General features: G+C 62.1%; 1 protein-coding gene across 10 annotated transcripts; it reads left to right on the top strand.

The window, feature by feature from the left end:
• Positions 1–1,806: 1,806 nt before the first annotated feature.
• SLC19A1 (solute carrier family 19 member 1) lies at positions 1,807–26,316 on the top strand. 10 transcript variants are annotated; one of them, XM_070252693.1, is made up of 7 exons: positions 1,824–1,897; positions 7,062–8,261; positions 8,781–9,016; positions 14,126–14,897; positions 14,968–15,160; positions 18,166–18,307; positions 25,130–26,316. In XM_070252693.1, the coding sequence occupies exons 3-7, from the start codon at positions 8,828–8,830 to the stop codon at positions 25,385–25,387; spliced, it is 1,554 nt and encodes a 517-aa protein (XP_070108794.1). In that variant the 5' UTR covers positions 1,824–1,897; positions 7,062–8,261; positions 8,781–8,827; the 3' UTR covers positions 25,388–26,316. The 10 variants fall into 10 exon arrangements, with proteins under 10 accessions (XP_070108797.1, XP_070108794.1, XP_023486074.1 ...); XM_023630309.2 differs by lacking the exon at positions 1,824–1,897 and adding an exon at positions 5,938–6,494 and having other exon boundaries at positions 7,517–7,737; XM_023630310.2 differs by lacking the exon at positions 1,824–1,897 and adding an exon at positions 6,406–6,549 and having other exon boundaries at positions 7,517–8,261.
• Positions 26,317–27,295: the final 979 nt, after the last annotated feature.

The following is a 27,295-nucleotide window of genomic DNA, read 5'->3' as shown; positions in this document are numbered from 1 at the left end:
CTGGCCCTCGCTGCAGGAACCTCCTGGGGCTGCTGCTCTCTGCACATCCATGCTTGCTGGGAGTGCCCACCCCTTCCTGCACCCAGGCCAGGTCGTTGACCGACCACCCTGCTCCATGGGCAGGGTCCTTCTCACCAAGCATCGTGGGGGTCACTGACCTGTGCTGCCAGAGTCCCCACTGCCGTCCATCCTGCTCACCAAGGGGCCGCACTGTGGTCCAGCCTGTTCCCAGCGGGGGGCGGGAGGGGTCCTGCCAGGGTGCCTGCTCCCTCCTCAGCTCTCCCTGACATCCTGGGAGCCACCCCAGGCGCCACGTAGGAGCCAACCCTTCTGGAAGGCCCCAGAACAGGTGCAAGGCTGGAGCAGCAGATGGCCAATCCCACGCAGGGCCCTGGGCAGGGGTGGGGGCAGGTGGGAGCCTGGACAGGCACCCCACACTCCAGGAGACCCCGCGGCCCTCATACAGCCTTGGTGGGGCTGTCGAGCAGACGCTCCCACCGTCCTTCGGTTAGAAGACCCAGGCCCCAGTTCCCTGGCCAGACCACAGCCGGGAGCGGCTCACTGGTGCTGGGCGCCCAGTGGCCCAGGCCTTCGTGCCTGTGTTTTGGGCAGGGCGCGGGTGTAGTGAGGCTTCTGAGGCTGTGAGGCCGGGATCCCGGCGCTCCTCCTTTCCCAGCAGAGGGTAGGGGAGAGCAGTGGGGGCATCTGAGGGGCTCCCTGTGGTTCCTCCAGCTGCCATGTGGGCTGCCTCCCACTGCTCCAGCCTGAGGGGCACAGCCCACGCAGCCCCCAACCTCCCTGACCATGCCCGGACCAGCCCCGAGGGCTTAGCTTGTTGCCCAGTGACTGGAGGCCAGTGCCCCTCATGTGTCGTGGGCCTCACTGCACCACGGACAGGCCAAGTCCAAGGGGGGGGTCTGCGGTGGAGAGTGGGGAGAGGCATCAGCAGGGGAACTGCAGGTGCCCACAACTGGGACTCCCTGTTCCCTTCCTGGGCGGGAGTCCCACAGGGCAGCCACCACATCCCCAGGGCATGCCTTTCCTTCTGCTCTCCAGCCAGACCCCCTGTTCCTTTCTTTGTGCCCCTCCCCCCACCTGCTTTGCCTCCTTCCTGATGGGCGAGGCCTAGGTCCTGCCCCAAAAGTGTGGCCAGGGTAGCATGACCACAGGGGACCCTCCCGTGTGCTGCATGGGAACTGCAGGCCTCTTTGGGAGAATGGCTGGTGGCCAGTGACCCCCTTCCCACACTGTCCTGCAGTGGCCCACAACCTGCTGGGTTGTGCAGTCTGGGACCTGTGACTGCTTCTCTCCCAGTTGGCTCTCCTTGCTGGTAGCCTGGGCATGGGGGGCCCTGGGCCAAGTGGCCCCCTCCCCCCACCGCCCCCCAGCTTCCTGCTCCTCTGCACACAGCCTGGCTGGCTCCTGGTCAGTCCTGAGGGAGGACTAGGAGATCCCAGGGTACCATGGGGGCCTGGGCACTGGGCGCATGCCAGGTTGGGGGCTTGCTATCTGCTACCCCGAGAGCAGGCATCTGTGTCTGGGCCCTGCTGGAGACCCCAGGCAGCCACCAGACCAAATGTGGGTCAGGGCGAACCACCCAGGCCGCTGCTGTGCTGGGGGAGGGGACTCCACTAACCCCTGCAGTCCTGTCCTGGCGCAGTGACCACGTCCCAGGCTTGTGCTTGTGGGTTTGCCAGGAAAGGGACGTTTTAAATGAGCGTAGAAGAAAAGCACTTGAACTTCTTGCTCAGGACGGCCGGGGGAGGGAGGCCGGGGTCAGGGGCCGGCACTGGTCCAAGGGGCGGTCGCAGCTGGGTGGGGGTGGGAGTCCTCCCTCCAGGTCGATCCGGACAGCAGGACTGCCAAGGGGCTGTGACCAGGGCCGGGCGCCTCCGGGGTAGGCAAGGGGGCCCTGAAGGGGGCCGGAGGGGGATCAGTGGGACTGCGGTGGGGGGGTGGGAGGTGGGGTGGGCGGTGGTGGGGGGGTGGTCTTCCCCCTCCCCCCGCGGTACCAGCGGGGGCTCTAGGAGGAGGAATGGGGGTAAGGGTATGCAGCAGGTGGCCAGTGGGGGCTGCTGCGGGAGGGGACGGAGGTAGGCGGGGGATCGGGGGGAAGGTAGGGGGAGACGCAGAGCGGTGGCCAGTGGGGGCTGCGGGAAGGGGACGGGGGTCCAGTGGGGTATCCGGGAGGAGGAAGGGGAGGACGTAGCCAGGTGGCCAGTGGGGGCTTCGGCAGGGCGCGGGGGTTCCAGCGGGGGATCCTGGAGAAGGAAGCGGGGACGTAGCGGTGTGGCCAGTGGGGGCTGCTGCAGGAGGGCACGGAGGGTCCGGCGGGGCTCCAGGAGGGGTGGTTGGGGCCCGCGCCACACCGCGTGTCAGGGGGCGGTGACCGGCCGGGGATGGGGCGGGGCGTCCAGGTGACGGCCCGGGCACGCGGGCCGAGGGCGTGTCCCGGAAGCGCCCGCCTCCCGGAAGCGGCCGCGGGGCACTCTGGGCGTTGTGGTCCGGGCGCGCGGGCGGGAGGTCAGTCGGGGCCCCGCGGGAGGAGGAGGAGGAGCGGCTCCCGCCCAGGTACTGCGGCGGCGCGGCGCGTTAGGGGCGGGTGCAGGTGGATGCGGGCCCCTGGCCGCGCGGCGCGGGAGCCGGGGTCTCGAGCGCGGTCGAGGGTCAGCGTGCGGCCCCGTCCCCGCTCTGCCCGCCGGGCCCCGCCGCCGAGTTTGCCCCCCGCGCTGGCGGCCGCGCATCCCGCGGGCCCCTCCCCCGGGCGCTCGGAGCCGCGTGGGGCGGCCCCGCGCACGTGCTACTGCGGCGGGAACCGGCGGCGGGCGGCCCCGGGGAACGCACGTGTCCGAAGGGCCCCTAGCGCGCCCGGGGTCTCGGCCGGGCGGCTGCTCGTCTGTTCCCGCTGAACGACGCCCCTCCGGGCAGCCCTCGGCGCGGCCGGCGCGGAGCGCGCGAGGTCGTCCCGCAGCCTCAGCCGGTTGCCCGCAGTCCGTCCTTTCCTGAGGGTCTTTCAAGCGCCTCCGCGAGGGGAAACTGTGCCCGGGTTCCTGTTTACTCCGGGTCTGAACGCTTGCCCTAGAGGGTCCGGGGGAGTGGCCCAGGCGCACCCGTGTGTCCTGGATTCCTCGCCCTCTCGGGGTCTCCGCCCCAGCCTGCTCGGTCTCAGGATACGAATCAGAGTCTGAGCCCGCTCGGAAGTCTGGAATGCATGCAGAACAAGCTGTTTTCCGGGCCGCCCACAGTGCAGGCGCGTTCCTAAAGTACCTGAAGCTGCCTGCTGGGCGCCTTGCGGAGGAGTGACCAGGCGCGCCCTCCCTGAGGGAGACTGGAGAGCCCCCTGCAGCCCTGATTGAATCCGCAGACCCAGGACCCTCTGGCCCAGCAGAGCTGCCCCTCTGCAGGTGTGGGAGCCCCGCGCCCGGCCCAGGGTTCCCCGATGGCTTGCACCCTGCTGCCTCGGCTGGACAGTATCGCTGGGCCTTTGCATTCTCTTGCGTGTGCACCGCTCATTGCTGTCCTTGGGAGGGTCTTTGCTGTCCTTGTCCGTGCTGGACAGAGATGACCAATGCCTCCAGGGCCTCTTAAACTCGTGGGTTTGGTATCTACAGCAGTGGTGGCCGGAGGATTTCATTTTATTGTTTGGAACAGGGAAGTCTGTCATCTGACCTCGGGAAAGCATGTAAGGATTCTTACTTTTACTAACAGGTGTTTGAAAATGTAATGAACCTCCCTGGTTAACCTGTGGCAGTAGCGGCTGGTTTAAAACAGAACGAGAGAGCTGATGTTTGCCTTTGTTCTGCTCTTGGGACCCCGTCCCTCCTAGGTGCTGGGAGGACAGAGCTGGGGGAGTAGCTAGTGCCCCCCCCCCCCACCCCCGCAGGTGCTGGGGTGTGGTCAGGGTCAGGTCGGTGTGGGAACTGTTGAGACTTCTCCTGAAGGCAGAGGTGTAGGTCCCTGGTCCTCCCCCATGACCCTCCCCCATGACCCTTCTGGCTGGAGGTACTTCTTTGGGTTGCCCTGAAGTTGCCTGGGGCTGGGCTGGGGCCAGGCACTGGGGGTCCAGGCTAGTCCTGCTGCCCGCTTGCCCTGAGCTTGGGCACATTTGTTGCCTCTGGGCTCCTTTCTGTGGCTCTGAGCCGGTGACAAGGTCCCTCTGCCTCGGCTTCCTGGAGCATGGGGCTGGGCCCGCCTGCGGGTTTGGAAGAGCAGTCTGCACTTTCTGGGCGGAGGGCTTTGAGCCTTAGCCATGCAGCTGACTACTGGCACCTGTCAGTGTCGGTGGTTGTGCCCACCCCTTGTGAGTTTAGTATACTGACAAAATGAGACTTGAGGCAGACGCACCCCCCTGAGAACACGGGCAAGGCCCTAGTCTTGCTGTCTTCTGCGTCTGTGCTCCCTTTGGCCCTCAGTCCCCAGCACAGATGGCCTTTCCTCCCCAAACGCTGAGGAGCAGGGCCCGAGGCCCCCACTGAGCCCTGGGGAGGAATCGTAAATGTGTGTGGGTCGTGCGGCTCAATGTTTTTTCCGTGGTGGCCAGTGTTAAAAATGGCTTTCAGATAAGACCGTGGATTCTTGGCCCCTGTGCCTGTATGGCAGCTGCTGCTCCTGGGGTGGGCCGAGCTCCTCCCCTGGCCCTGTCCTGCCTGGCTCACTTCGCAGTGACCTCCTCGTCCAGCCCAGAGGAGGGGCTGCAGGTGACAGCCCCTCAACCTGTCTCAGGAGTTTTTGAAAGCATGTTTGTGACAGTGCAGAGCAAAGAGACACAGGAGCCTCAGGAGCCTCGTCTCCCCAGTGGTCCCTTCAATTCAAGTCAGTGTTACCCCTCACGCCCCAGCTGGTGGTCTTGCCTGCAGTGCCAGCTCCTCAAGGCCGGCCCCTTCCTTCTGTGAGGCCATTTGGTGGCATTTCAGCCCGTGAAAGGTGACCAAGCTCAGCACTGCCGCGTGTCGTCCCCCGCCCCCCCAGTCTGTGCTCTACCCTGGGACCCCTGCAGCACGACCTCATCTCCACCTCATCTCGGGAACCAGGAGGTGTCCTGAGGGGAGGTACAGACCAGGCCCCACCCCCATTGGAGGAGGGGCTGCATCAGGGGAGGGTCGGGAACCTGCGAGGATCCTGCACCTTCTGTGCTCCTGCACCTTCTGTGCTCCTCTGTGCTCCTCGGGTTTCCTCGCAGGGTCTGCCTCCTCCTGGCACGGGGCAGGGTCAGGGGCCGGCCACGTGGCAGTAAACGTGCTCTCAGGACAGGGGCTGCCTTTGTCCTGGGCGGGCGTCTGCGCTCGGCAGCGCTCCTAGAGCCCGCTGAGTGCTGAGCAGAGGGGGCTCAGTCCCTCCTCCTGGTGTTCGAGAGGGCAGCTGCTCCTACAGACCCTGCTGGGACTCCGCGAGGACCCGCCGGCTCTCTGAGCCAGTGTTTGTGGGGAAGGCTGGTGCCCAAGGGGAGACCCACGTCAGCTAACAGGCCGCAGACGCAGAGGGCGGTCCCCAGAGGGAGATCAGGCCCACGTTACAGAGCCCAGGGCTCCGAGTGAGCTGCAGGGTCCATGGGTCCTTAGCATCCTGTGATCACAGATCAGAAGTGGCCCGAGGCCTGGGCCACCCATCTCCTCCTCCTACCCCCTACCCCCCTTCCCTGGAGGAATTCTGGCCTGGGCTTCTCTCCCGAGGCTGCAGCTGCTCCTTCCCTCTGGCTGTTGTGTAACTCAGTAGACGCTGGAGGACTTCACTATTGTTGCTGCTCAGCAGGCTGAGTGCTGCACTGGGCAGTGTCTCCAGACGGCAGGATGGAGCTGGAGGGGCAGCTGTGAGGGCAGGCGCTTGATGGGGTCAGCCCTGGGGGGGCTGGGAGGGAAGGGGTGAGCTCGTAGGACACACCCTAAGAGGTGGCGTCAGGAGAGCCCTGATGTACACCCTGTCCCGTCTGCCCTGCTCCCCGGCGTCTGCAGACACTCCCCCTCTGTGAGCTCCTCGGGCATACGGGGCTCCCTGCCGTCACCTGGGATGGCTCCCTGTGTGTCCACCCTTGTGGGGAGTAGGGCTGGTCCACTGCTGCGTTGTGACCCTGGAGGCCTCTTGCAGCCCCTCCTGGCTGGGCCCTGGGGGGCTCTGGGGGCCAGGGGCTCACCTGATCAGTGGTTGGGGTGGGGTTGCCGTGCGTGCTGTCTGGGGATCCTGGATGTTCAGAAGGAGCTGTTTTCCATGACCAGCCAGGAACCCCGAGGCGGTGTCCCACTGCAACATGCCTGTCCCCTGCCATGCCCATCCATCCCCTGCCATGCCCGTCCCCTGCTGGGCGTGCCTCTGGGTTAAGGTGCAGAGTCCTGGGCTGTGCCCCAGACCTTCAGACTGCGGTGTGGGGCGGGCCCAGCTCAACTTTCTTTAAGAAGCTCCGCCTCCGGTTTCAGAAGCCACAGGGGTCTGGGAGGTAGAAGGGAAGGCGGTGTGTTTGGCGCTGGTGTCCAAGACGGTTGCCTGGGATCTGGGGACACCAGGTAAGGGAAGTTCCTGTCGCTTCTGGAGGTGACGCCTTCGGAGCAGGAAGGCCAGGTACGGGGAGCTCTTGAGCCCCCGGGGTTGAGAGGGTGGGGTCCCCCTCCTGGGGACCTTGGGCTTAGTTCTTGGCTTTCACCCCACCAGGCGCTTCGCTGGTGAGAGTGCAGTTGCTCCCTCCAGGGGGCCGTGCGCTAGGGGAGGGAGGGACCCGAGGGCGTCCTGGGGCTGCAGTGAGGTCTCCAGCTGGGTGCGCAGCTCTGCCGGGAGCCCCTCCCCTCCTGTTTCTGCAGCTGCCAGGGGGTCAGAAAAGCGGGCACTGGAATCTCTTATGCAGGAGCTGCGTGGCTTGTGCTCCGTGCTGGGCTCTTTCCTGGGGGCCGGGGCGGGGGCCGAGTTCCAGCTCCCTCCCTGGCTGATTGATTCATTCGGACCCTTGAGAACATTGGGGGGCTGTCCCAGAACCCTTTAACTCCTGGGGCCACTGTTGCACCCCATCGTCCCCTCCCTTTGAAACTCTCTGGAATTCTCACGGCTGCCTCTCACTCCCGCCCTGCTCTTCCTTGTAGCCCCCAAACGAAACACCAGCCCCGGCTTCTCGAGGGGTTTGCCATTACCCCCCTTTTCTCTGAGTCACAGAAACAAACACAGGAGCTTTGAAGGTGGAAGCCATCCCGCTGTCCCACACAGTTCCCTCTGCTGAGGCCCAGGGCTGCGGGTGATAACCAGGCCCCTGGTGTGAGGTCTCACTCTGCTTCCGGAGCCCTGGGGGTCTCTGCAGTCACCTGGCTTTCGTGGGCCTTGTCATGGGAAGAGTCAAGAAGCTTCCTGCTGGGTGGTCCCTGAGCCACAGGCTGGCCCCAGCGCAGGGGACCTAGTGTCAGGAATCTGGGCGGCTTTGCCTTGGGGCCCCTGGACCCCCAAAACTGGTCCCACATCTTGGGAACTTTCTGTGCCCACTGCTTGGGGATTAGAGGGGATTCCCCCCAAATCCAGACCCGCTATGGACACCCTCCCTGAACAGCCATGCAGTGGCACGGAGTTGTCCAGCGTCTTCCAGCCCAGCTGCCTCTGCGTCCAGGGCGTCCCCACCTGCTGAAGCCGGGGGAGCGGTGAGCCCTCCCCGATTTTCACTGTCTACTCAGCGTGGGCGCCCGTCTGCACCTGACATGGTTCTTCCTGGCTGCTGGCTTTCTGACTTGCTTGGAAAGGAACCTTCTGTCGTGCCTTCAGTGGAAAACCAAGGTCACGTGGCACCTGGAGACGTAGTAACGAAAATGAGCAGCAGAGAAACTGCATTGAGATCCATAGACGTGGTTATCTGCCTCTCCATGTTAGAGGGCTGATTAGTAGGGTCAGAAAGGGGCTGCTCACCCTGTACCAGAGGGAGGCCCGGGAATGTTGGGAGGTTCTCCTTGCGGGAGGCACACGGGCTGGGCAGGCCGCCTGAGCCACTTCTCGAGGGCCTGTTGGCTGGGATGCTCCATCTGGAATGAGTCAGGCCCACCTACCGCCCACGCTTCACTTCGGGGAACCTCCGGGGATACCAGGGACCCTAGGCTCCAGGTCTGGGCCTCCGTCTGTCCTCTGCACTGCCTGCCTGTCACCTTGTCACTCCCTCAAGGGCTCCTGCCTCACTGTCGGCTCTACCTGCCAACCCCGTCTGCTGCGTCCCCCGGTCTTGCGTGGAGTCCCCGCCATGGGTCGGTGCTCCAGGCTGCAGTTCGTGCCCCTGGCCTCCCGTCACTGACCACCTGTGCTGTGGCCAGGTGTGTGCCTGGCCTCCTGGCGGGACGAATCGTGCATCCCAGCAGGGCCTCTTCCTGCCCACACCCTCGGGGCCACCTTGGGGCCGGGCTGCACTGCAGTAGCTGTAGCTGGGATTCCGCACGTGGACGCGTCCGGGCGCTGTGACACCAGCCACCGGAGCAGGCTGTGTCCCTGAGACCTCTCCCGGGAGAGACATGTGCCCAGCCCCGCAGCCCCAGCCACCTGCTGTGAGCGCTTGAAATGAGTCTGCTCTGCCCCAGAAACTGGATTTTAGACTGTATTTAGTTTTAGTTAACATTGTGGCTATTTGTGGGACTGCAAGCCCGGAGGCCCCTGGAGGTGGCCGCAGCCTAGTCTGCGTGGACCTGGTGCCCAGGTTGTCTCGGGCTGGTGGCCCCCTCCCTGCTCGGTGGGTGTCAGTCCTATCTGAGTGAGAAGGGGAGGCACCTTTCAGCTGAGTTTGGGGTGGGGGGCCCGGCTGTCGGCTGAGCTGTCCTGACTCTTGACTCTTCTTGCAGGAGCAGCATCACCTCCCGTCCCCCAGGCTGCGCGGGGCCTGGGCGGCATGGCGCCCTCCGGCCAGGCAGCAGAGAAGCAGGCGCCCCCGGAGCCGGGGCCGGGCCGTGAGCTCAAGTCCTGGCGGTGCCTGGTGTTCTATCTCTGCTTCTACGGCTTCATGGCGCAGATGCGGCCTGGGGAGAGCTTCATCACGCCCTACCTCCTGGGCCCCGACAAGAACTTCACGCAGCAGCAGGCATGTGGGGCAGGCGGGTGGGTGTGGGTGGTGCAGGACTTAGGTGGCACGTGGTGTCGCAGGTCCTGCCCCCCGGGGCCCTTCGCACTGAGGGGCCTGACTCCCATCTACTAGCCAGCCAGTTAGAGTGACGGCAGCCCACGTGGGGGTCTGTGTCTGTGGGTCTCCGAGGGAGGGGGTGCCCCCTGTGCCCCCAGCGCAGGCTGGGCGCCCTGGTGAGAAAGCCTGTGTGTACCCACCGGGCACCGTCTTCCAGCAGAGACTTGGCAGCGTTTGCCCGAGGAGGTTACCCAGGGGATGTTCCTGTCCCTCGGCGGCAGGACACAGGGTCTCGCTGAAACTTGACGAGCGAGCTTGTGCCACATGGGCCCTGGGCGCAGGCGGTGCAGAAGTGGCAGCGGCTGCCTCCCAGCGCCTGCCTTCTCCATAGAACGAAGCAAAAGGAGAACGTGAGGCCCGTGGGCCCTTGGTTGATGGAGCGCCTGGTCAGGCTCCCGTCCCAGCTGGGTCACCACCGTGCTCACCTCCCTCCGCGTGTCCCCTGGGCTGACTCGCTCTCTGCTCCCAACCTCCATCTGTCCCCTCCACCATGGCCCCTGGCCTCTGCACCCCTTGTTGCCATCGCTGGCCCTGCAGGGTCCCACGACACTGCTGGATTTCTTCCGGAAGCCCCTACCCGTCTCCGTCTGACCCAGGGCTTGGCCCCTGCCCGTCACAGACCCTAGAGTTTCTTTTTTCCTTTTAAGGAAAATGAGCTGTGAGCTAACATCTGCTGCCAATGCTCCTCTTTTTGCTGAGGAAGACTGGCCCTGAGCTAACATCTGTGCCCATCTTCCTCTACTTTATATATGGGACGCCTACCATAGCATGGCTTGATAAGCAGTGTGTAGGTCTGCACCTAGGATCCGAACCGGGGAACCCCAGGCTGCTGAAGGGGAACGTGTGAACTTAACCACTGTGCCACCAGGCTAGCCCTGCAGACCTAAATTGTTTAAGTCCGTGGCGTCACTGTGCCGGTGAGGTCTGTCCCCTCAAAGTAGCCATCTTGGGAAGATGCCCATGACTGGCTCAAAGCCCTGGCTGTGTGATTGTGTGCGACGCACAGCCACTGCTGACCGCTAGAGCGGGTCACTTCCCAGGTAAGGCCCGGGTGGGGACTCTGCCCATCCTCTGGGGCTGGGGCCTTCAGGGTTGCCTCCGTGCCCCCCAGACTCCCTGCCTCTTCCGAGTAAGGGGTCCCTCACCTCCCTTGCTCACTGATGGCCAGAGGGCTTTCCCCTGCTCTGTTGACATTATTTATAGGAATAGGATATGTGTGACGCTTCCTTAAAATAGGAATAAGAAAAATACAGCAAGAAAGTTGTAAATCCCATCCGCCCACCCTCTCGGGTCACATGTTAATGGATTGAATCCAGTAGTAATTTCCCAAAATCATGCCACTCCACCAGGCCCTCGGGTACCTGCAGAGGGTCGGCAGAGGCAGGCTGGCCCGGTGGGGCTCGGCCTGCGGGTGCTGGGAGCCGGGCCTTCCAGGCCTGGTCTGGAAAGCACCCTGGGCCGTGCCCGCGGCAGCCTCTGCGGCCTCTCCTGCCGCGGGACTTGGGCGAGTTACCCGGTAGGTTCTGGGGGGGCCTTCCCTGCGTCGTGCCCCGGGGGGCTTGAGCACAAGGCATCCTGTCTGCTCCAGTGGTCTCCAGTCTGTCACCACTGCGGGAAATGCCGATGCAGTGCACGTCCTGGGCACCACCTCTGCTCGCTCCGCATGTGCAGCCGGCTTCCCGTGTCCCTCTGGCCAACTCCTGGGTGGCCATGTTGAGTTTCTGCCCATCTGTTGGAGGCAAAGGCCATCTTGCTGCTGGGTTAGCGTTTCCTAGGTTTCTGCCCTGACCAGCCTCTCCCTCTCTGCAGGGCTGTCTGCCTTCTGTGCCATGTGAGGTTCATGGCGCTCGCGGGACCTGATGACCGACGGCCTGTGTGTCCCGTATCTCTGCCATCTGGGCCCATGGAGTCCTTTATGCTGGGGCTGTGCATTTAGTTTGGCCAGATCCTCCCTCGTGGTGGCGCTGAGTGTGGCCTCCCGCCCTCTGTCCTCCCTGGTTTAGGAAGCGGGCTGTGAAGGTGCAAAGGCCTGCTTTGTACCTTTGGGTTGAGTCCCGCAGCCCCCCGCCCTGCCGATGGTGAGCGCCCGCCCAGGACCCGTCACAGCAGTCCCTCACCAGGGTTGACACGGCCCGTCACCCCATCACTGGTGGGATTGCTGGCTGTCCTGCTGCATGACGCTCCCTGCCCTCTCATCAGGGTGGACTCGGGGCCCATCCAGGTGCTTCCAGGTGTCGGCTCTTGATGCCTCCTCTTGGATTTCGGGTCACCTGTGGCCTAGCCCTGCCCTGCCCCCTCATCCACTGATCCTCAGAGCCCCCTTGCCCCGTCCTGCTGCCCGTCCCTCCTGCTGACCCCACATCCCTGGCCCCACACCCCAGCTCAGCCTGGCCCCTGGGGAACCTCTCCCTTCAGAGAAGCTGCTGTCCTGCAGCTGCCTTGAACCAGGTCTGGGCACAGTCCTGCGCTCTGCCCATCAGCCTGGCCTTGGCCTGTCCAACCACTGAGGTGCTGGGAGCATGTCCAGGCTATGCTGGGCACAGGCCAGTAGGAGGCCGTCCTTGTGCCAGTGCCGGGCCGCCTGCCCCAGGGACTTTGTGGGCGCCCCCTGCCCCCAGCACCTTTAGCCTGTGATGTGAGTCAGTCTCCTCTGCTGGCTGGTTTGAGGGGGGAGGGAGGAGGGGTCAGGAGAGGAGGACAGAAGGAGGGAGACAGAGGGAAGGAGGAGTAGAGAGGAGGGAAGGAGGTGGGGGCAGGAGAGGAGGAGGGGAGGACGAGACCAGCTGGTCTCCCCAAGGCTCTGACCCTTCCGGCTCTGACAGGGAGGCCCCCGCAGCTGAGCAAGCTGTCTGCCAAGAGATCTCATTAACCAAGGGGCTGTTTACTGTTCCTGGAATTTTCCGTAAACTCGGCCAGACCCCTGTAGCCAGGCCCCCGTGGCTCTTCCTGACCAAGCGCAGGTGGTTCAGCTTCCCCACTGGGGACTGACGTGCGCTACAAACATCCCCGAATGCCCGGGGGACCTCTAGTGCTCAGTGTTTTGGGGACCACAGGCTTTGGGGTCAGCCTCGGCTCCCAGTGGGTGTGTGGGTTCAGGAGACCACAGGGCGCAGGACTTCCCGTTGGAGGCCTGGCTGCTTCAGTCTCCCGGTGGCTGGTGAGTGGTGGGCGGGAGGCAGCCCCACATGCAGACCCGGGCTACTCTGCAGAGGGGGCCTTGGTGCCTGCTGACGTCGTGGGGCTGAGGGGCACCCGGGCTGGCTCGTGGATTGCACTGTTGAGTTAGCAGGTGGTCAGGCCCAAGTCAGGGTTAGCACTCTCACTCTGGTGGGACCAAGGGAGGCTGCAGCTGCTGAGAGCCCAGCAAGGCCCCCGGCTCACCTGGTGCATGCCCTGCCTGATCTGAGCTGTGGCTGGGGCCCCTGGGTGGGGTCTGCTGTCAGGTGGGGTCTGGCAGGGCTCCTGCATGGGGCTACCGGCTGAAAATCCACCTAGGCCTCAGGAGATGCTCCAAGCCCAGGTGCCTCTCATGTCCGTCCCCCAGGAAGGGGACAAGGCCAGAGACCTGGGCCTCTGCCAGGCTGGGGCCACCTCCTATGGAGTGGCGCAGGTGAGCCCAGGGCAGCCCCTCCCTGGGCAGCCAGGGGGAACTTCTGGCTCTTGCCCTGAGTGGTCTGCAGTGGTGCCCTCTGCCCTGTGTCCCCAGGAGGGAGCACTCTCGCTGTGCTCAGCTCCTCGTTTGTGTGGAAGGAGAATGCGCTGAGGCCACAGGCGGCTCCCTTGGTGAAGGTGGGAGTCCTGGCTCCCACAGAACGCGTTCCCCTGGTCCCGCCTGATGCAGGGGGCCATGGCCCAGTCCTCCTCCTCCCTCGAGTGGGCTGGGGCGGGGCAGCCAGGGGCTCCCTTCCAGCGTCCCTTGTACCCTGGAACTGAGCAGACTGGCCACTATGCGGCGGAAAGCATGAGGAGAGTCCTGTCCTGTCTCCTCTCCTTTCCATTCTCTCTTCTCACTCTCCCTCTTTCTCGTTTCTTCCATTTGTCAACCGTAAAAAACAGAAGAGCCAGTTATTTTACCAGCAAAATGAGCTTCTTCAGGAAGAGCGCGGGAATTGCAGTTGGGGCTTCCTCCGTGGGGAAGGGGAGGCTGGGAGGGGCCGGCGGGAGGTTCGGGTAGCCGCCTCTCTCTGGCTGGGCTGTTGCTGGGCCCGGAGACATTCTCCCTTCCCGCTGCTGGGGAGCCGAGGCTCCGGAGTGCCGGGTGTGGGAGCCCCTTCAGCTTCCCGACCCCGTTTTAGACGAGGTTCCCTTTATTTGATTTCACCCCCTCCTCTATTCTGTGTCACCGTCGTGTGAGCTTTCCCTCCCTGCCCCCGTTTGCCTTTCCTCCAGGACCCGGGCAGCTGTGCTGGGTGAGTGTGCAGTGGTCGCACCCTGACTTCCATCTTGGTAGATTGAAGGCAAAATCAAATCATGTTTTTATTTCATTAAAAACAAGCCTAGAGGGCCCGGCCCCATCGCCGAGTGGTTAAAGCTCTGTTTCGGTGGCCTGGGGTTCCCAGGTTCGGATCCTGGGTGTGGACCTGCTCCACTCGCCATCCATGCTGTGGAGGCTTCCGCATACGGAGTGGAGGAAGATGGGTGCGGGTGTTGGCTGAGGGCGAATCTTCCTCAGCGAAAAGAGCGAAACAAAACCCAGATTAGCATGACCTAACATGTAGATAGTGACTATTTTTCTGGTAATCACCAGCTTTCTGGAGGCAAACGAGTCTTCTCTGTGCCACACTGGTTGGCAGTGGAGGTCCGAGCACAGCCTGGCACAGGAAGCGTGCCGGTGGGGTGGGTGTGCTGAGGGCGAAGCGTGATCTGGCGCGGGCTGTGTTACTCCCTGTTTTCCCCGCTGCTTGGACCGTCCTGACGGGCTGTACGTTTTAGAGGATGTGGTGGCCTGGGGCAGCGCTCCCGGCGTGGTCTTGGTGGGGGGCGTGGGGTCACCAGCCTGCTGTCCTACAGGTCACCAACGAGATCACGCCGGTGCTGTCGTACTCCTACCTGGCGGTGCTGGTGCCCATCTTCCTGCTCACGGACTACCTGCGCTACAAGCCGGTGCTGCTGCTGCAGGCGCTGAGCTACATCTGCCTGTGGCTGCTGCTGCTGTGGGGCCGCTCCGTGCTGCACATGCAGCTCATGGAGCTCTTCTACAGCATCACCATGGCCGCCCGCATCGCCTACTCCTCCTACATCTTCTCGCTCGTGCGCCCCGCCCGCTACCAGCGCATGGCCGGCTACTCGCGCACAGCCGTGCTGCTGGGCGTCTTCACCAGCTCCGTGCTGGGCCAGCTGCTCGTCACCGTGGGCAGGCTCTCCTTCTCCACGCTCAACTGTATCTCGCTGGCCTTCCTCACCTTCAGCCTGCTCCTCGCGCTCTTCCTGAAGCGCCCCAAGCGCAGCCTGTTCTTCAACCGCAGCAGCCCTGTGGGCAGCGGGGCCACCCCCTCCGAGCTGGACCGGATGAGCCCGGGCCCCGGTCGGCCTGCGGGCAGGAAGGCTGGCTGGATGCTCTTGGACACCCTGCGGCGCTTGACCCTGGTGCGCATGCTCTGGGAGCTGCGGGACAACCTGCGGCTGCCGCAGCTGCGCCTCTGGTCCCTCTGGTGGGTCTTTAACTCGGCCGGCTACTACCTCATCGTCTACTACGTGCACATCCTGTGGAATGTGGTCAACCCCACCAACGACACTACCGAGGTCTACAACGGGGGGGTCGACGCCGCCTCCACTCTGCTCGGTACGCCCTACCGTCCCCGCCCGCCCTTCCTGCCCTGCAGGGACGGCCGTGACATGTCCTATCTCCCCAGGTGCCATCACCTCCTTTGCTGCGGGCTTCGTGACCATCCGCTGGGCCCTGTGGGCGGAGCTGGTCATCGCGGGCGTGACAGCAGTGCAGGCTGGGCTCATCTTCCTCATGTACAGCACGCGCAGCATCTGGCTGTGCTACGTGGCCTTTGTGCTCTTCCGCGGCTCCTACCAGTTCCTGGTGCCCATTGCCACGTAAGTCGGGCCGGGCGGGGTGGAGGCAGGAGGGCGCTGGCCCAGGCAGCTGCTGAGAGGCCAGAGCCCAGGGCCTGGCTGTGGGCAGGCAGCTGGAGGGCCATGCACTGTCCTCCTGCCAGGTGGGGCTGTGGGGTCATCGGTGTATATTAAGAGGCCTCCCTTCTGGAATGTTCTCTGGGGAGTAGAAGAAGTGTGTGCCGGGCAGTGAAGCAGGGCTGGTGCTTTTGCACACATGGGAGGAGCAGTGGCCCCTGGACACCTTTAGCCAAGGGCCCAATTGTCCCCTTGTTCACAGCACGTCCCGTCCCAGCTGCTGTGACCCCGAGACTCGGCACGGAGCTGGCCCCTGTGGCGGCGCCTCCCACCGGGCTCCCTGGTGGCCCTTGTGAAGTCCCTTCTCCCAGCCTCCCCCCGTTTCCGGGGCCCCACGCGCTGCTGCGGTCCCATCTTGGGTGGCCTGGAGCCTTTCTCCTCTCCTGCTGGAAACTGCGGCTCACGGCCAAGAAGTGCCCAGGTGTCCCAGCTTGCCCTCCGCCAGGGCTCTCCTCATGCCCTCGTATTGCTCACACCGCTGGGGACTCTCCTGCTCCTGCCCAGGGACGTCCCAAGAGCTACCTGCCAGACCGCTGTGCCTTCCAGGACCCTCCCTGGCCCGTGTGCTGCTTGCTCCTAACACCCCCAGCGTGCTCCTGTGGCCTTTCACAGCACTACATGTTCACCACACACGCTCATCCCCCACACACTCACCCCACACACGCTCACCCCCCACACGCTCACACCCCGCACGCTCACCCGCCACACGCTCACCCGCCACATGCTCTCCCCGCACACGCTCACCCCCCACACGCTCACCCCCCACATGCTCTCCCCGCACACACTCACCCCCCACACGCTCACCCACCACATGCTTACCCCCCACACACTCACCCCCAACACACTCACCCCCCACATGCTCTCCCCCACACGCTCACACCCCACTCGCACACAGGAGCCTGTCTCCCGCCCCCAGCGCATGGGTCTTTGGCCCTAGTTCCCGTCTAGGCCTCACCTCCCTGGGCCCCCAGGCCTCGCCTCCCTCTGGTCATGCCTGCGTCAGAGCACCTGTCCCTCCTCGTCTCGCGCTCCGACAGTGCCCCAGGCTCCTGATGCCTGCTCTTGTCACCCCACGGTGTGGTGGCCTGACTCGTGCCCCCTCACAGAAGCACCCAGCACCCACACCTCCCTATCCACTTTTGCCACACCTTCCCGGGCTCCGAGAACCTGATCAGGCTCGGGTCCTTCCTTTCCCGCACTCGAGGGCCAAGCGCTGCCAGATGCCCTGCTGCACGCCTGACCCGCTGGGGTCGACTTCTGCGGATGATGCCCTTCCTGCTCCCCGTGCCCATGGCCCAGGCCTGGCCTTCCTTGCAGTCTGAGGCTGTGTCCTTCCTCCCGCCCCACCCTTTCTCAGCCCCCAAAGGTCCCAGAGCTTTCCCTGTGGGCAGGCGCTCTGCGCTTCTGTTACCATCAGTGCTGTGGGGTGGGGGGCGCCAAGCCGTCCTCCCTTCTCCCCGTCCCTCCCTGCCTATCAGGATGGCACCCTGGTTATAACGTCCATCACAGGAAATGTCAGGTACGATGCAGAGAGGCACGGGGAGGAGCACAGACTTGCTTCTCAGACCCCTGTCCTCCTGCTGAAAGTCGGGGGTCTGCCTGACGTAGGGCTCCACAGCCCTGCCCGTCTCCCTTAGCTGTGTGGGTCAGGGTCGGCACAGACGGGGCTGGTCCTCCTGGTGACGAGTGACACGCCACACGGCCCCTCCCCAGTTGATGGGAATGCCACGTCCAGTGTTTTCCTGTGCCACACAGCACTGAGGGCGGCGTCTTCTCACCTACACTTTTCTTTCCAAATTCTGATTGTGGCCCCAGATGGGTCCGAGAGGGGGCCTGGCCATGTCAGAGCATGTGCTTTAGAAAGGGGCTGTCGGTGGATGCTGTAGATGCCCACTGGGCACATGCAGCCCCTGCGGGTGGTGGAGGGCAGCCCGCGGCCTCTGGCCCTTCCTTGATGACGGTCGGCCTGGCTCTTCCCATTCATGGACGTGGACTCTGTCTGCTGGGTTTTTCTCCTTTTGCACGTCATGCACTTAGACCTCCAGATGTGCCGGGAGTCTCGTGTCGTGCGTGGGCTTTTCCTTCACGCCCATTGCCGAGTGGTGGGGCGAGAGTGAGACCCTTGGGTGGGACGTGGCTTCACTGGTGGCTCCTGGCCCAGCTCTGGTGTCGCAGGAGCTCGTCTGTCACCCTGCACTTTGGTGACAAGCTCCTTCCCACGGTTGGCCTGCCGCCTTCACCGTACGACTGCTCGTCCCGTGTGTGCCGTGTTTCCTGCTCCCCCAACCCCAGCCCAGTGGAAGCCCCTCGGCCACTCTTGTGAAAGGTCTGGATGTTCCTGTTGGTTTATTCTTCAGAGCTTGAGAGTGTTTCTTGTCTGGTTGCTTACACTTTGGGGATTTTGGTTGGAAGTACTTTGGAATGTTAATCTTTGCAGGACTGGCACTCTGAGCGTGTCGGTTCCCCTGCTCTCCTGTGCGACTGTCCTGTGCCTGATTTATTCAATCACGTAGTGATGGGAGACTCTCATTCCTCCTGCTGCTCTGCCGGTCCTCGTGAGAGGGATTTTCACGGATTCTGCGTTGATTCTCACTCTCTCTGCCCCTTGGCCACCAGGAGACGTTTAAACGTCTTGCCGAGGCTGCGTTGGCGCCTGGTTCTCTGTTCATCTTGTGAGGCTGCGGCAGCTTGGAGCGCGTGCCCCAGGAGGGGTGGGCCGCTGGGCCCCAGGCTGGGCTTCCGGGTCTCTCGGGGCCTCAGTGGGCCTGGTCAGTCCGCAGGCCGTGCAGGCTGTTCCTGGCGCCCCTGGCTGCCCAGGGAGCAGCTGCTGCCCCCCGGCGGGTCCTCTGTGCGCTGCGGGCACCTCGCGTCGCCCCGTCGAGTCTGACCTGAGCCTGCTTCCCGTTCAGTTTTCAGATCGCATCTTCCCTTTCTAAAGAGCTGTGTGCCCTGGTCTTCGGAGTCAACACATTCCTCGCCACCATCCTCAAGACCACCGTCACCCTCGTTGTTTCCGACAGGCGGGGCCTGGGCCTCCCGGTCCACACGCAGGTGAGCCCCCGTTCCAGGAGGGAGGCCTCGAGGGGGATGTCCCGGCCAGGGCATCCTGGTGTCCAGCCACCGGTGGCATCGCCCCCTCCAGGGACCCAGACACAGATCCACTGTGGGTGGGGCTTGCCCAGGGGGCCGGGCATCTCCAGCTGGACACACTGGACCGACTGGGTCAGAGCAGGAGGTGAGAAGCAGCCCCGGGCAGGAGGGGAAAGGTCAGAGGGCAGGGCAGCAGGGAGCCATGGTGTGGCTGCCCGGGGCTGGCCTGTCCTTCCTCCTGGGGCCCAGGTTGGGGACATCAGCATCGGCATGGCTGATTCCAGTTAGATCTCTGGGACCTCCAAGGTCGGCCTAGATGCGGGTTGCTCTGGAGGGGCTCCTGCTGGCCTGGGCGTCCACCACGCTGCCTGACGTCACTGGGAGGACAGAGGCGTCCCCGTGCTGTCCTCGCTCACTGCCCTTATTCAGGTACCTGCCTGTGACGTCAGGCGGTGAGACCCGGGCCTGGTTCACGTGACAGCTCCTTGCCTTCCTGTTGGAGGATGGGTGGAAGGAGAGCTGGTGGGGTTGATGTGGGTGCGCGCTGGCCCCTCTCTGGTCCTCTTCCCTTGGTCCAACTCTGGGCGTGTTCTCAGTGCTTCTGAGAAGAGGTCAAGAATTCCTATCCACTGTGAGGTTGGGGGGCACTTGTGTGTGACTCCTGTGGTCTCAGGCAGGGCAGGACCCCTCTGGACAAGCTAGAACTAGCCAGAGGATGGGCCCTCAGGAGGGGTGGTGACTGGGCTTCTCGGGGACCACCCCGTGCAGCCTGTGGCCCGACAGGCACCCTTGGCCTGAGGGGACGCAGCCTCCATCTGCTGGGAGCCGGGACCTCTGTGGGTCCTGGGCTCCCTCGAGGTCTGACCCTCCGTCTGAGGGTGCTGAGTCTGCATGGCCTTGGTGACCCCATGGTTGGCCAGGCAGGAGGTGCCGGGCAGGAGCAGACCCTCTCGTCTAGAAATGGTCCTGGGGGTGGAAGTGCCCCTTTGGGGAAGAGCATCAGGGTCTCTCACCCTTGGCGTCCACATGGGCAGGTCAGTCTCAGGCCTGCTTCTGCAGGGCCCTCCAGACGCACAGCCCCTGGCTCCCTGGGCTGGACACTGGGAACTGTCTCAGGGTTGGCGCAGCCCCTCTGTGGCCGAGCTGGACTCAGGTCCACAGGTGTGTGGACAGCTGCACCAACCAGGTAGGCCAGAGGGGCCATCGGGAGGGCATGAGCCCTGTGCCCAGGGATGGACATACTGGGGGCCTCCCTTGCAGGGGTGTTGGCCGGCAGATGCTTCTGCTGACTGTCCAGGGAGGCCTCCCCCCAGAAGCAGCAGCCTCTGTGAGGGGAGCACCCCTTGGCCCCAGGCCTTTCCATGGAGCCTTGCCTGGCAGTAGTCCAGCTGGCCTGGGAAGAGCCCTCCATCCCGGACCCCCAGTTCCTGCCCAGCAGAGTGGGGCAGTTAGTGTGGATGGGCAGAGGCCTGTCTCAGAGAGATCCCTGATCCTGGTGGACCCAGCCACGTGGCAGCTCTGACCTGCCTGTGGGCCCTGACCTTTGAGGTCCCTATACCTGTCGCTGTCCTGTGTCCAGCCCGTGGGTCCAGGCAGTGTGCATAGAAGCAGGCCTGTCACCCAGCGCCCACGCGTCCTCCCTGAGGGTGGGCCTCCCTCGCCGCCCTGGCGCAGCCCCGCCCCCTGCTGGCTCCTGTCCACGTCAGGTCGCATCGAGAAAAGCGCATTGATTTTTCTGTGGCTGGTTTCACTTCCGAGTTAAAGAGTAACTGGAGGAGCAGATGGCGTGTTTGCAGTTAGAGGCTCTGGCGGTCGGGATGTAGGAAGTGGCGCTCATCTTGCTCGCTTGTGCCCATTCTCAGTGCTCCGTGTGCCCCTCACGTCTGCCTGAGGGGTGGGGACAGGCCATGCAGACACGGGGCCAGGACGGAGCATGGGGATCGGGCCTCTGTTGGCTCTGTTTTAAATTAAACTTCCTGTTTCTGGGTGACGCACATTCATGTGCACCTGGGAGGTGCTGCAGATCCGTGTGCCCGTTCCTCTCCCCCGGGCACATGCTCCGTTCTGCGGTGCAGCGTCTACCAGGATGTTGACCTCACTCAGTCTGGAGTGAGATGGTCCCCTCCCCACAGGGTCCCTCCAGCTGCCTTTTCACCCCAGCTGACTCCCTTCACATCTCCCCCCGACCCCCGGCCACTGCAGTCTGCCCCCATCTCTGTCACGTTTGCGTTTCGTGGGTGTTATTTAAATGGAATCTGGCTTTTTTTTTTAAATCAACCTTCTAGGTCTTTTTTTGAAAGATTCGCACCTGAGCTAACAACTGTTACCAATCTTCTTCTTTTTTTTTTCCTCTTCTCCCCAAAGCCCCCTAGTACATAATTGTATATTCTAGTTGTGGGTCCTTCTAGTTGTGGCATGTGGGATGCTGCCTCAGCACGGCCTGATGACGGTGCCATGTCCGTGCCCAGGATCCGAACCAGTGAAACCCTGGGCCGCTGAAGTGGAGTGCATGAACTCAACCGCTCAGCCACAGGGCCCGCCCTGGAATCTGGCCTTTGAGATCCATGGGGGCATTGCTGCCCCCCTAGCTGATGCCTTTTCCTTGCGCGGTGTCCCTGGTGTGGAGGGACGGCAGCTCGTTTACCTGTCCACGTGAAGGACTCTGGATTGTTTCCAGCTTTGGGCTGTTGGGAATGAATCTGCTATCAGTGTTTGTTTACAGGGATTTGTGTGAACGTGGGTTTTCGTTTGTCTGGGACAAATGCCCAGAAGTGCAGTTGCTGAGTCACACTGTTGTTGTGTGCTTTTGAAGACGCTGTCTGTTTCCCACGGTAGCTGCACCATTTACATTCCCACCAGCCACGGACGAGAGATCTGGTTTCTCCGAATCCTCATCAGCTTTTGGTATTGTCACTGTTTTTTTTTTATGGTGAGGAAAATTGGCCTCGAGCTAACATCTGTTGCCAATCTTGCTCTTTTTGCTTGAGGAAGATTATTGTTAACATCTAGGCCAATATTTTTCTATTTTGTATGTGGAACACTGCCACAGTATGGCTTGATAAGCAGTGTGTAGGTCTGTGCCTAGGATCCGGACCTGCGAACCTCAGGCCAACAAAGCAGGGTGCACAAACTTAACCACTATGCCACCAGGCCGGCCCCATCACTATTTTTTGTTTAGCCATTTTGATGGGTCTGGGTGCTATTTTATTGTGGTTTTAATTTGCATTTCCCTAATGGCTAATGACGTTTTCTCTCCACGTGCTGGTTTGCCGTCTGCACATTCTCTTTGGTGAAATGTCCCTTCACTCTTCTGCCCATTTCCTGTTTGGATGGTTGTCTTTTTACTCTTGAGTTTTGAGCACTATGTCGTGTAGTGTTAGTCGTTTGTAGGATACACAGTCACACATCACCTGACAACAGGGATACCTTCTGAGAAATGTGTCCTCGTTGTGCGAACATCACAGAGTGACTTGCACACACCTGGATGGTACAGCCTCCCACACACCCAGGCGTGTGTGCTGATCTTACGGGACCACCGTCATACGTTCAGTCCGTCGTTGACTGCAGTGTTATGTGCTGCCTGACTATATGGTTTGCAAACGTTTTTTCCAGCTCTGTAGCTTGACTTTGTTATGTTTGTAGAGTGAAGGTTTTTAATTTTGATAAGGTCTGATTTGTCCATTTTTCCTTTTATTTTATTTTATTCTTTTGAGGAAGACTGGCCCTGAGCTAACATCCATGCCCGTCTTCCTCTACTTTATACGTGGGACGCCTACCACAGCATGGCTTTTGCCAAGTGGTGCCATGTCCACACCCGGGATCCGAACTGGCGAATCCCGGGCAGCCGAGAAGCGGAACGTGCGAACTTAACCACTGCGCCACCGGGCCGGCCCCCATTTTTCCTTTTAAAAAGAACTCTTTGCCCAGCTTGGGATCTGAAGACTTTCCCCACATTCTTTTGAAAAGCTTTTTAGTTTTCCATTTAAGGCTGTGATCAGTTGGAGTTAATTTTTGTTTAAGGTGTGAAGTCTGCATTAAGCTTCATTCTTTTGTCTGTGGACGTCCAGTTGCTTCAGCACCATTTGTGGGGAAGACCAACTTTTCTCCGCTGACTTGCTCCCTCACCTTTGTCAGCATTCAGCTGGGTGTGCTTGTGCGTCTCTGTCTGGGTGCCCTGTTCCCCTGAGCTGTGAGCCTCGCCTTCCCTGTCACCACCTGTCCTGCTCACACAGCTGTAGGGTCAGTTTGGAAATTGGGTAGACTGGTTCCCCCAACTTTTAATTTTTTTTCAAAATTGTTTGAACTATTATAGTGTCTTTCCCTTTCCCTGCAACTTTTAGAGTAATCCTGTCTGTATGTACAGAAACTCTGACTGGGATTTTGTTAGGAGTAGCACTGAGCCTGTATATCGTTTCTGGGAAACGGACAGCTTTGCCGTGTTGAATCTTCCAGTCTGAGAACACGTCTGTCTGTCCATTTATTTAGAATGTCTTTGGTTTCTTTCACATTTTGTAGTTTTCACCACACAAGTACTGCACGTGTTTTGTTAGACTGAGACCTAAGCGTTTCAGTGCTTTTTGAGCACTTGTCAGTGATGTGTATTTTTAATTTCGGTGTCTACATTAGTCTGCTAGGGCTGCCTACTTTCAAGATTCTCCCTCCGTCTTTGTCTTCAGCTCTCACAAGTCTGACTTTGGATTTGTTGGCCTGGTTATTCTGGGTTTGTCCTATTTGGGATTCCCTCAGCTGCTGGAATCTGTAGGTTCATGGCTCTTGCCAGACCTGGGGAGCTTTCGACCCTTATTTCCTCACTGCTTTTGCAGCCCCATCTTCTTTCTGCTTGTGGACACAATGTTACGTCTTTTGCTTATGGTCCCAAAGAGAATGAGGCTCTGCTTTTTTTCCCATCTATTTTCTTTGTTGTTCAGCTTTAGTAGTTTCTGTTTTGTTTTCCAGTTCACTGATTCTTTTCTCTGTCCCCTCTGCTCTGTTGTTGAGACCGTTCACTGAGTTTTTATTTTAGTGATTATTGTATTTTTCAGTTTTAAATTTTCCTCTTTGTCTCTCCTGTTTCTTTCCTGAGACTTTCTTTCATTTGTTTCAAGCATGTTTGTTGCTCGTGGAAGCATTTTTATGATGGTGGCAAGCTGATAAGCTGGGTCTCTGGGCTAGGTCTCGTGGAATGTCAGCATCCCTGTCTCCCTGGTGCTGGTACCTGCTGGTTGTGTCCTGTGTGGGTGGAGCTCCCCGTGGCTGTGTGTGTGAGCGGTTTCTGACCGACGCCTGGGCCTTGTGGGTGTCAGTATGAGACTGGGTCGTACCTGATCCTTCCGTGTTAGCTGACTGCTGCTCATGCCGCCCCAGCAGGGGAAGTTAGGGGTGTGCACCTCATTCCAGCCATGTGGGGTGACAGTCTAGGCCCTTCACTCAGCCCTCCTGATGCTGAACCAGGCTCCTCCTTATGCTGGGCAGGGAAAGGGTTTCCAGCTCCCCACGTGCCCTTTAGTGACAGGGCTGTGGGGCATTCTTGCTGCAGCTGAGGGGTGAAAGTCCTGACCCTGAGGGGGTTGGGGGTCCCTTCCCAGGTGGTCTCTGTAGGGGTGAACGTTCCAGCTCCCCACTGGGCCTTGTCCAGCACCACCCCAAGGTGGGCGGGGGCCTTGTTACAGCCTGGGTAACAAGAGTGTGGTCTAGCTGGAAGCTCCCCCCTCGTCCTTGCTGGGTGGTTGGGAGGATGGGAGGGTGGGGTCTGGCTGGAGTAGCATGGTTCCCATCTCTCAGTTTCCTGTCCTGCTGGGCATCCCCCTCTGATCCTTTGGCCATAGAAAGCAGCTTTAGTTGGGGCATTTTTTCTGCATTTTTCAGCATTTCTGTGTTGCTGGGTTCTTTAGTTCAAAAAGTCATGCAGCAAAAAGAAAAAGCCCAGGGAATGCATCACCGTGTTGCTGCCTGGGGTCCCAGGTCCCTGGCTGGTCTGCCCCCGTCCACCCGTCAGTCACCTGTGTGCTCTGGGCACACAGAAGCATCACACGCAGGGTCTCAGGCACACCTGGGGGGGAACAGGTGGAACACGTCACCTCCATCTTCATGGAAGCACAGTTCTTGGCGACTCATTTCCTGGTGTTGTTTCTGACAGTGGGCTTCCCTGAAGGGCTGACAGCGCAGTGACGAGGGGCTCCAGGGGGCTGGCCTGCAGAGCTCTGGGCTCTGGGCGGGGCCCGCGCTTGTTCTGGCCCATAGACACCGGGACCTCCCCGACCTGTCTCCATGGTCTTGAGAATCGAGGGGGACATTCGTGTGCTGGGCATGCCTTCCCTTGTGTCACTGCTGTGCAGTCTCGCCTGTCACCAGGGCTGCCTGGCTCTCGGGCCATGGGAGACGCAGACTGCCATCCTCCTCGCCCGGCTCCGCTGAGCACAGATGTCCGTGAACCCTCGGCAGCCGTGGGAACTCGGCCCTCAGAGGGAAGCGGGGCTATGGTCATGGGAAATGAGCAGGGCGCCTCGGGGGAGCTCCCGGAGGCCACAGGGCTGCGGGGAAAGTTCCGGGGTTCTGTGGGAAAGTGGAGGGAGCCCCCCAGGGCGGCGCCCAGCTGTGGCAGGGAGGAGGGCGAGGGTGGTGCTTGCGCACTGTGGGACCTGCTCGCGCGCTGGCCTCTGACCCCTGGGCGCCTCCAAGCCAGAGGGAGAGCGAGGGGGGAGCACACAGTGCCCGCCCTGACTGCCCCTCCTGGGTTGCTGGCCCCTCCCGCCCCGCCCCTCACCTGCACCCTCTCTGTTCCAGTTCCTCGTCTACTTCGTGTACTTCTTGGTGATGTCCGCCGCCTACTTCCTGGGGGCTGTGCTGGTGGGCCTGCGGCACCTCCACGAGCGCCGCCACCAGCCCCTGCCCCTGGCCCAGGACCTGAGCAGCCCCGAGGAGGCGGCCACGCAGGTGCTGAGCGTGCAGGACGGGGCCCTGCTGCCGGACCCAGAGATCAGCACATGGGCCACCGGGCCGGCCTCCATGGAGCAGAGCGAGCAACCGGAGGCCAAGGCCTGACCTGGCCTGACCTGCCCTCCCAGCCCGGCCCAGCGGGTGGCCAGATCCCTGACACCAGAGGCAGCACACCCGTCGTCTCCACGTCCTCACCGAGCCTGAGACTTTGGTCACCGCGCCTCCTGGTGTCCAGGTTTCCAGTGTTGTCCGAATTTCAGTGTTCAGACTTTGGAGCCCCTACATGGTCTGGTCCCATGACCCATGCCTCAGTGAGGGGGCTTGGCTTGTCCCAGGCAGCCCCGAGCCCTGCACCCCTCACCCCCACTTCACCTCTGCCATGGCCTGGGGCCCGTGGGGACTCTGGCAGCTGCTGGCTGCTGTGGGCTAGGTTGCTGTGCCCGGCCCTCATGTGGACAGTGGTGGGTTTCCTGTGCCCACCACACCACCTGCCCCTCACTTTCTTGGGAGGCAAATCCTGCTTGCCCCTGGGGACTGGCAAGGTGGCCCTGGATGCCAGCCCTGCAGACTCCAGCCCCCATGGGGTGTCCTGGGCCCTTGCATTCCTGGGCCTGTGGCTAAACGGTGACATTTCCGGTTGTCCAGGTGCTTGCATTTTAAACAGTGCAGTGTTCCTTTTTTTTAACTGACTTAATTGAGAAACCTCATCTGGCTTCTCTTTTTCTGTGGGAGAAGCTGGGTGGGGGCAGGGCAGCGTTCCCCGCCAGGTGGAAGCAGGACACTGGGCCCTGGGAGCTGGTTCCTCACTTTACCCCAGGCCCTCCATCGTCCTCCCTCCATTCCTGAAGTGGGCTGATGCTGACCTACCTCCTGCTGGTGGAGGGCCGCGTGGGGCTGCTCACATGCCAGCCCAGAGGACTCACCCTGTGCCACCTGGGCATGCCACCTGGGGGTCTGAGAACCAGTCCTGCATCCCCCTGAGGTGTGAGATGGTCTGCTCTTCTCGAAATGCATTAAAGACCACACAACCTGTGTGTGAGGTGGCTGCTGATTCTTTGCGGGCCTGGGGGTGGAGGCTGGCGGTCCATAGGGAGGCCGAGAAGGGCATCCCGGCCCCTGCCCCAGCCACCCGCAAGGACCCACTCTAGGCACTGTGCCCTTGGGCTGAGCTCCCTCCTGTGCCCCTCCGCCCCCGACCAGGGCAGGGCAGCTCAGCAGCGCCGGCGCTCCACGGGGTCCAAAGGGCAGGCCAGCTGCTCGGAGCCAGCTTTCAGTGAGGAGCAGCACTCCTGGCTCAGGAGGGGCCACCAGAGCTGGCTGTACCCCAGGGTGCCCTGAGGTCGGCTTGGGCGAGTGGGGCGTCTTCGGGCATCCTGAGGGCCGAGGAGGAGGCTGTACTCACTCGGTGCTTGGTTCATCACAGCCGACTATGGGCCACAGGGCGAGTGGTCCCCACGCGTGTCCACACAGGCCCGTCACAGCCACCCGAGGACCCTGCTGGGAAGGGGGCAGCATGGAGTCCAGGGCCCAGCAGCATCCTCCTTCCGGGCCCAGACACCTAGTGTGACGCCCCCTCCAGCTGTCTGGTCCTCCCCCCAGCCCCCACCCGCTCCCTCCGCAGCCTCCCCACGTGTGCCGTGGCCCCCTGCTCAGCCTCTGCCATCTCCAGGCCCTGAGGACCTGATCTCTCCTGCTCTCGAGCTCCTCGGCCACCAGGATGGGGGCAGCATTGGTTCCAGGCACACAGTGAGCCTGTGCTCCCTGCGGTGTGCACGGCCCAGCTGACTGCAGCAGTGGGGCACGGAGGAGGCGAGTTCTGGGGCTGGAGCCCAGGCTGCAGAACAGCCCCCTCCAGCCTGGAAGGAGGAGCCTGTGAGGACTGCTGGCTGCCCCCAGGGAGACCCGTGAAAAGAGAGGAGTGCAGCACCTCCACGCACACTGTGTATGCCTATGTTTCCATGCACACCTATATATGTATCCGTGTATGTCTGTGCTCACCCGTGTACCTCGTGC

This window comes from Equus caballus, chromosome 26, assembly GCF_041296265.1.
Source record: "Equus caballus isolate H_3958 breed thoroughbred chromosome 26, TB-T2T, whole genome shotgun sequence".
Taxonomy (NCBI): domain Eukaryota; kingdom Metazoa; phylum Chordata; class Mammalia; order Perissodactyla; family Equidae; genus Equus; species Equus caballus.
The sequence above is the reverse complement of the archived record's forward strand: the minus strand, read 5'-3'. Positions and strand labels throughout refer to the sequence as shown.

Excerpts from the sequence above, each read along its gene's own strand:
- SLC19A1 (XM_023630309.2), top strand. The coding sequence starts at position 7,662 with ATGGTTCTTCCTGGCTGCTGGCTTTCTGACTTGCTTGGAAAGGAACCT. Across the intron at positions 15,161-18,165 it reads TTCCTGGTGCCCATTGCCAC|TTTTCAGATCGCATCTTCCC; the intron begins GTAAGTCGGGCC and ends CTTCCCGTTCAG. Across the intron at positions 18,308-25,129 it reads GCCTCCCGGTCCACACGCAG|TTCCTCGTCTACTTCGTGTA; the intron begins GTGAGCCCCCGT and ends TCTCTGTTCCAG.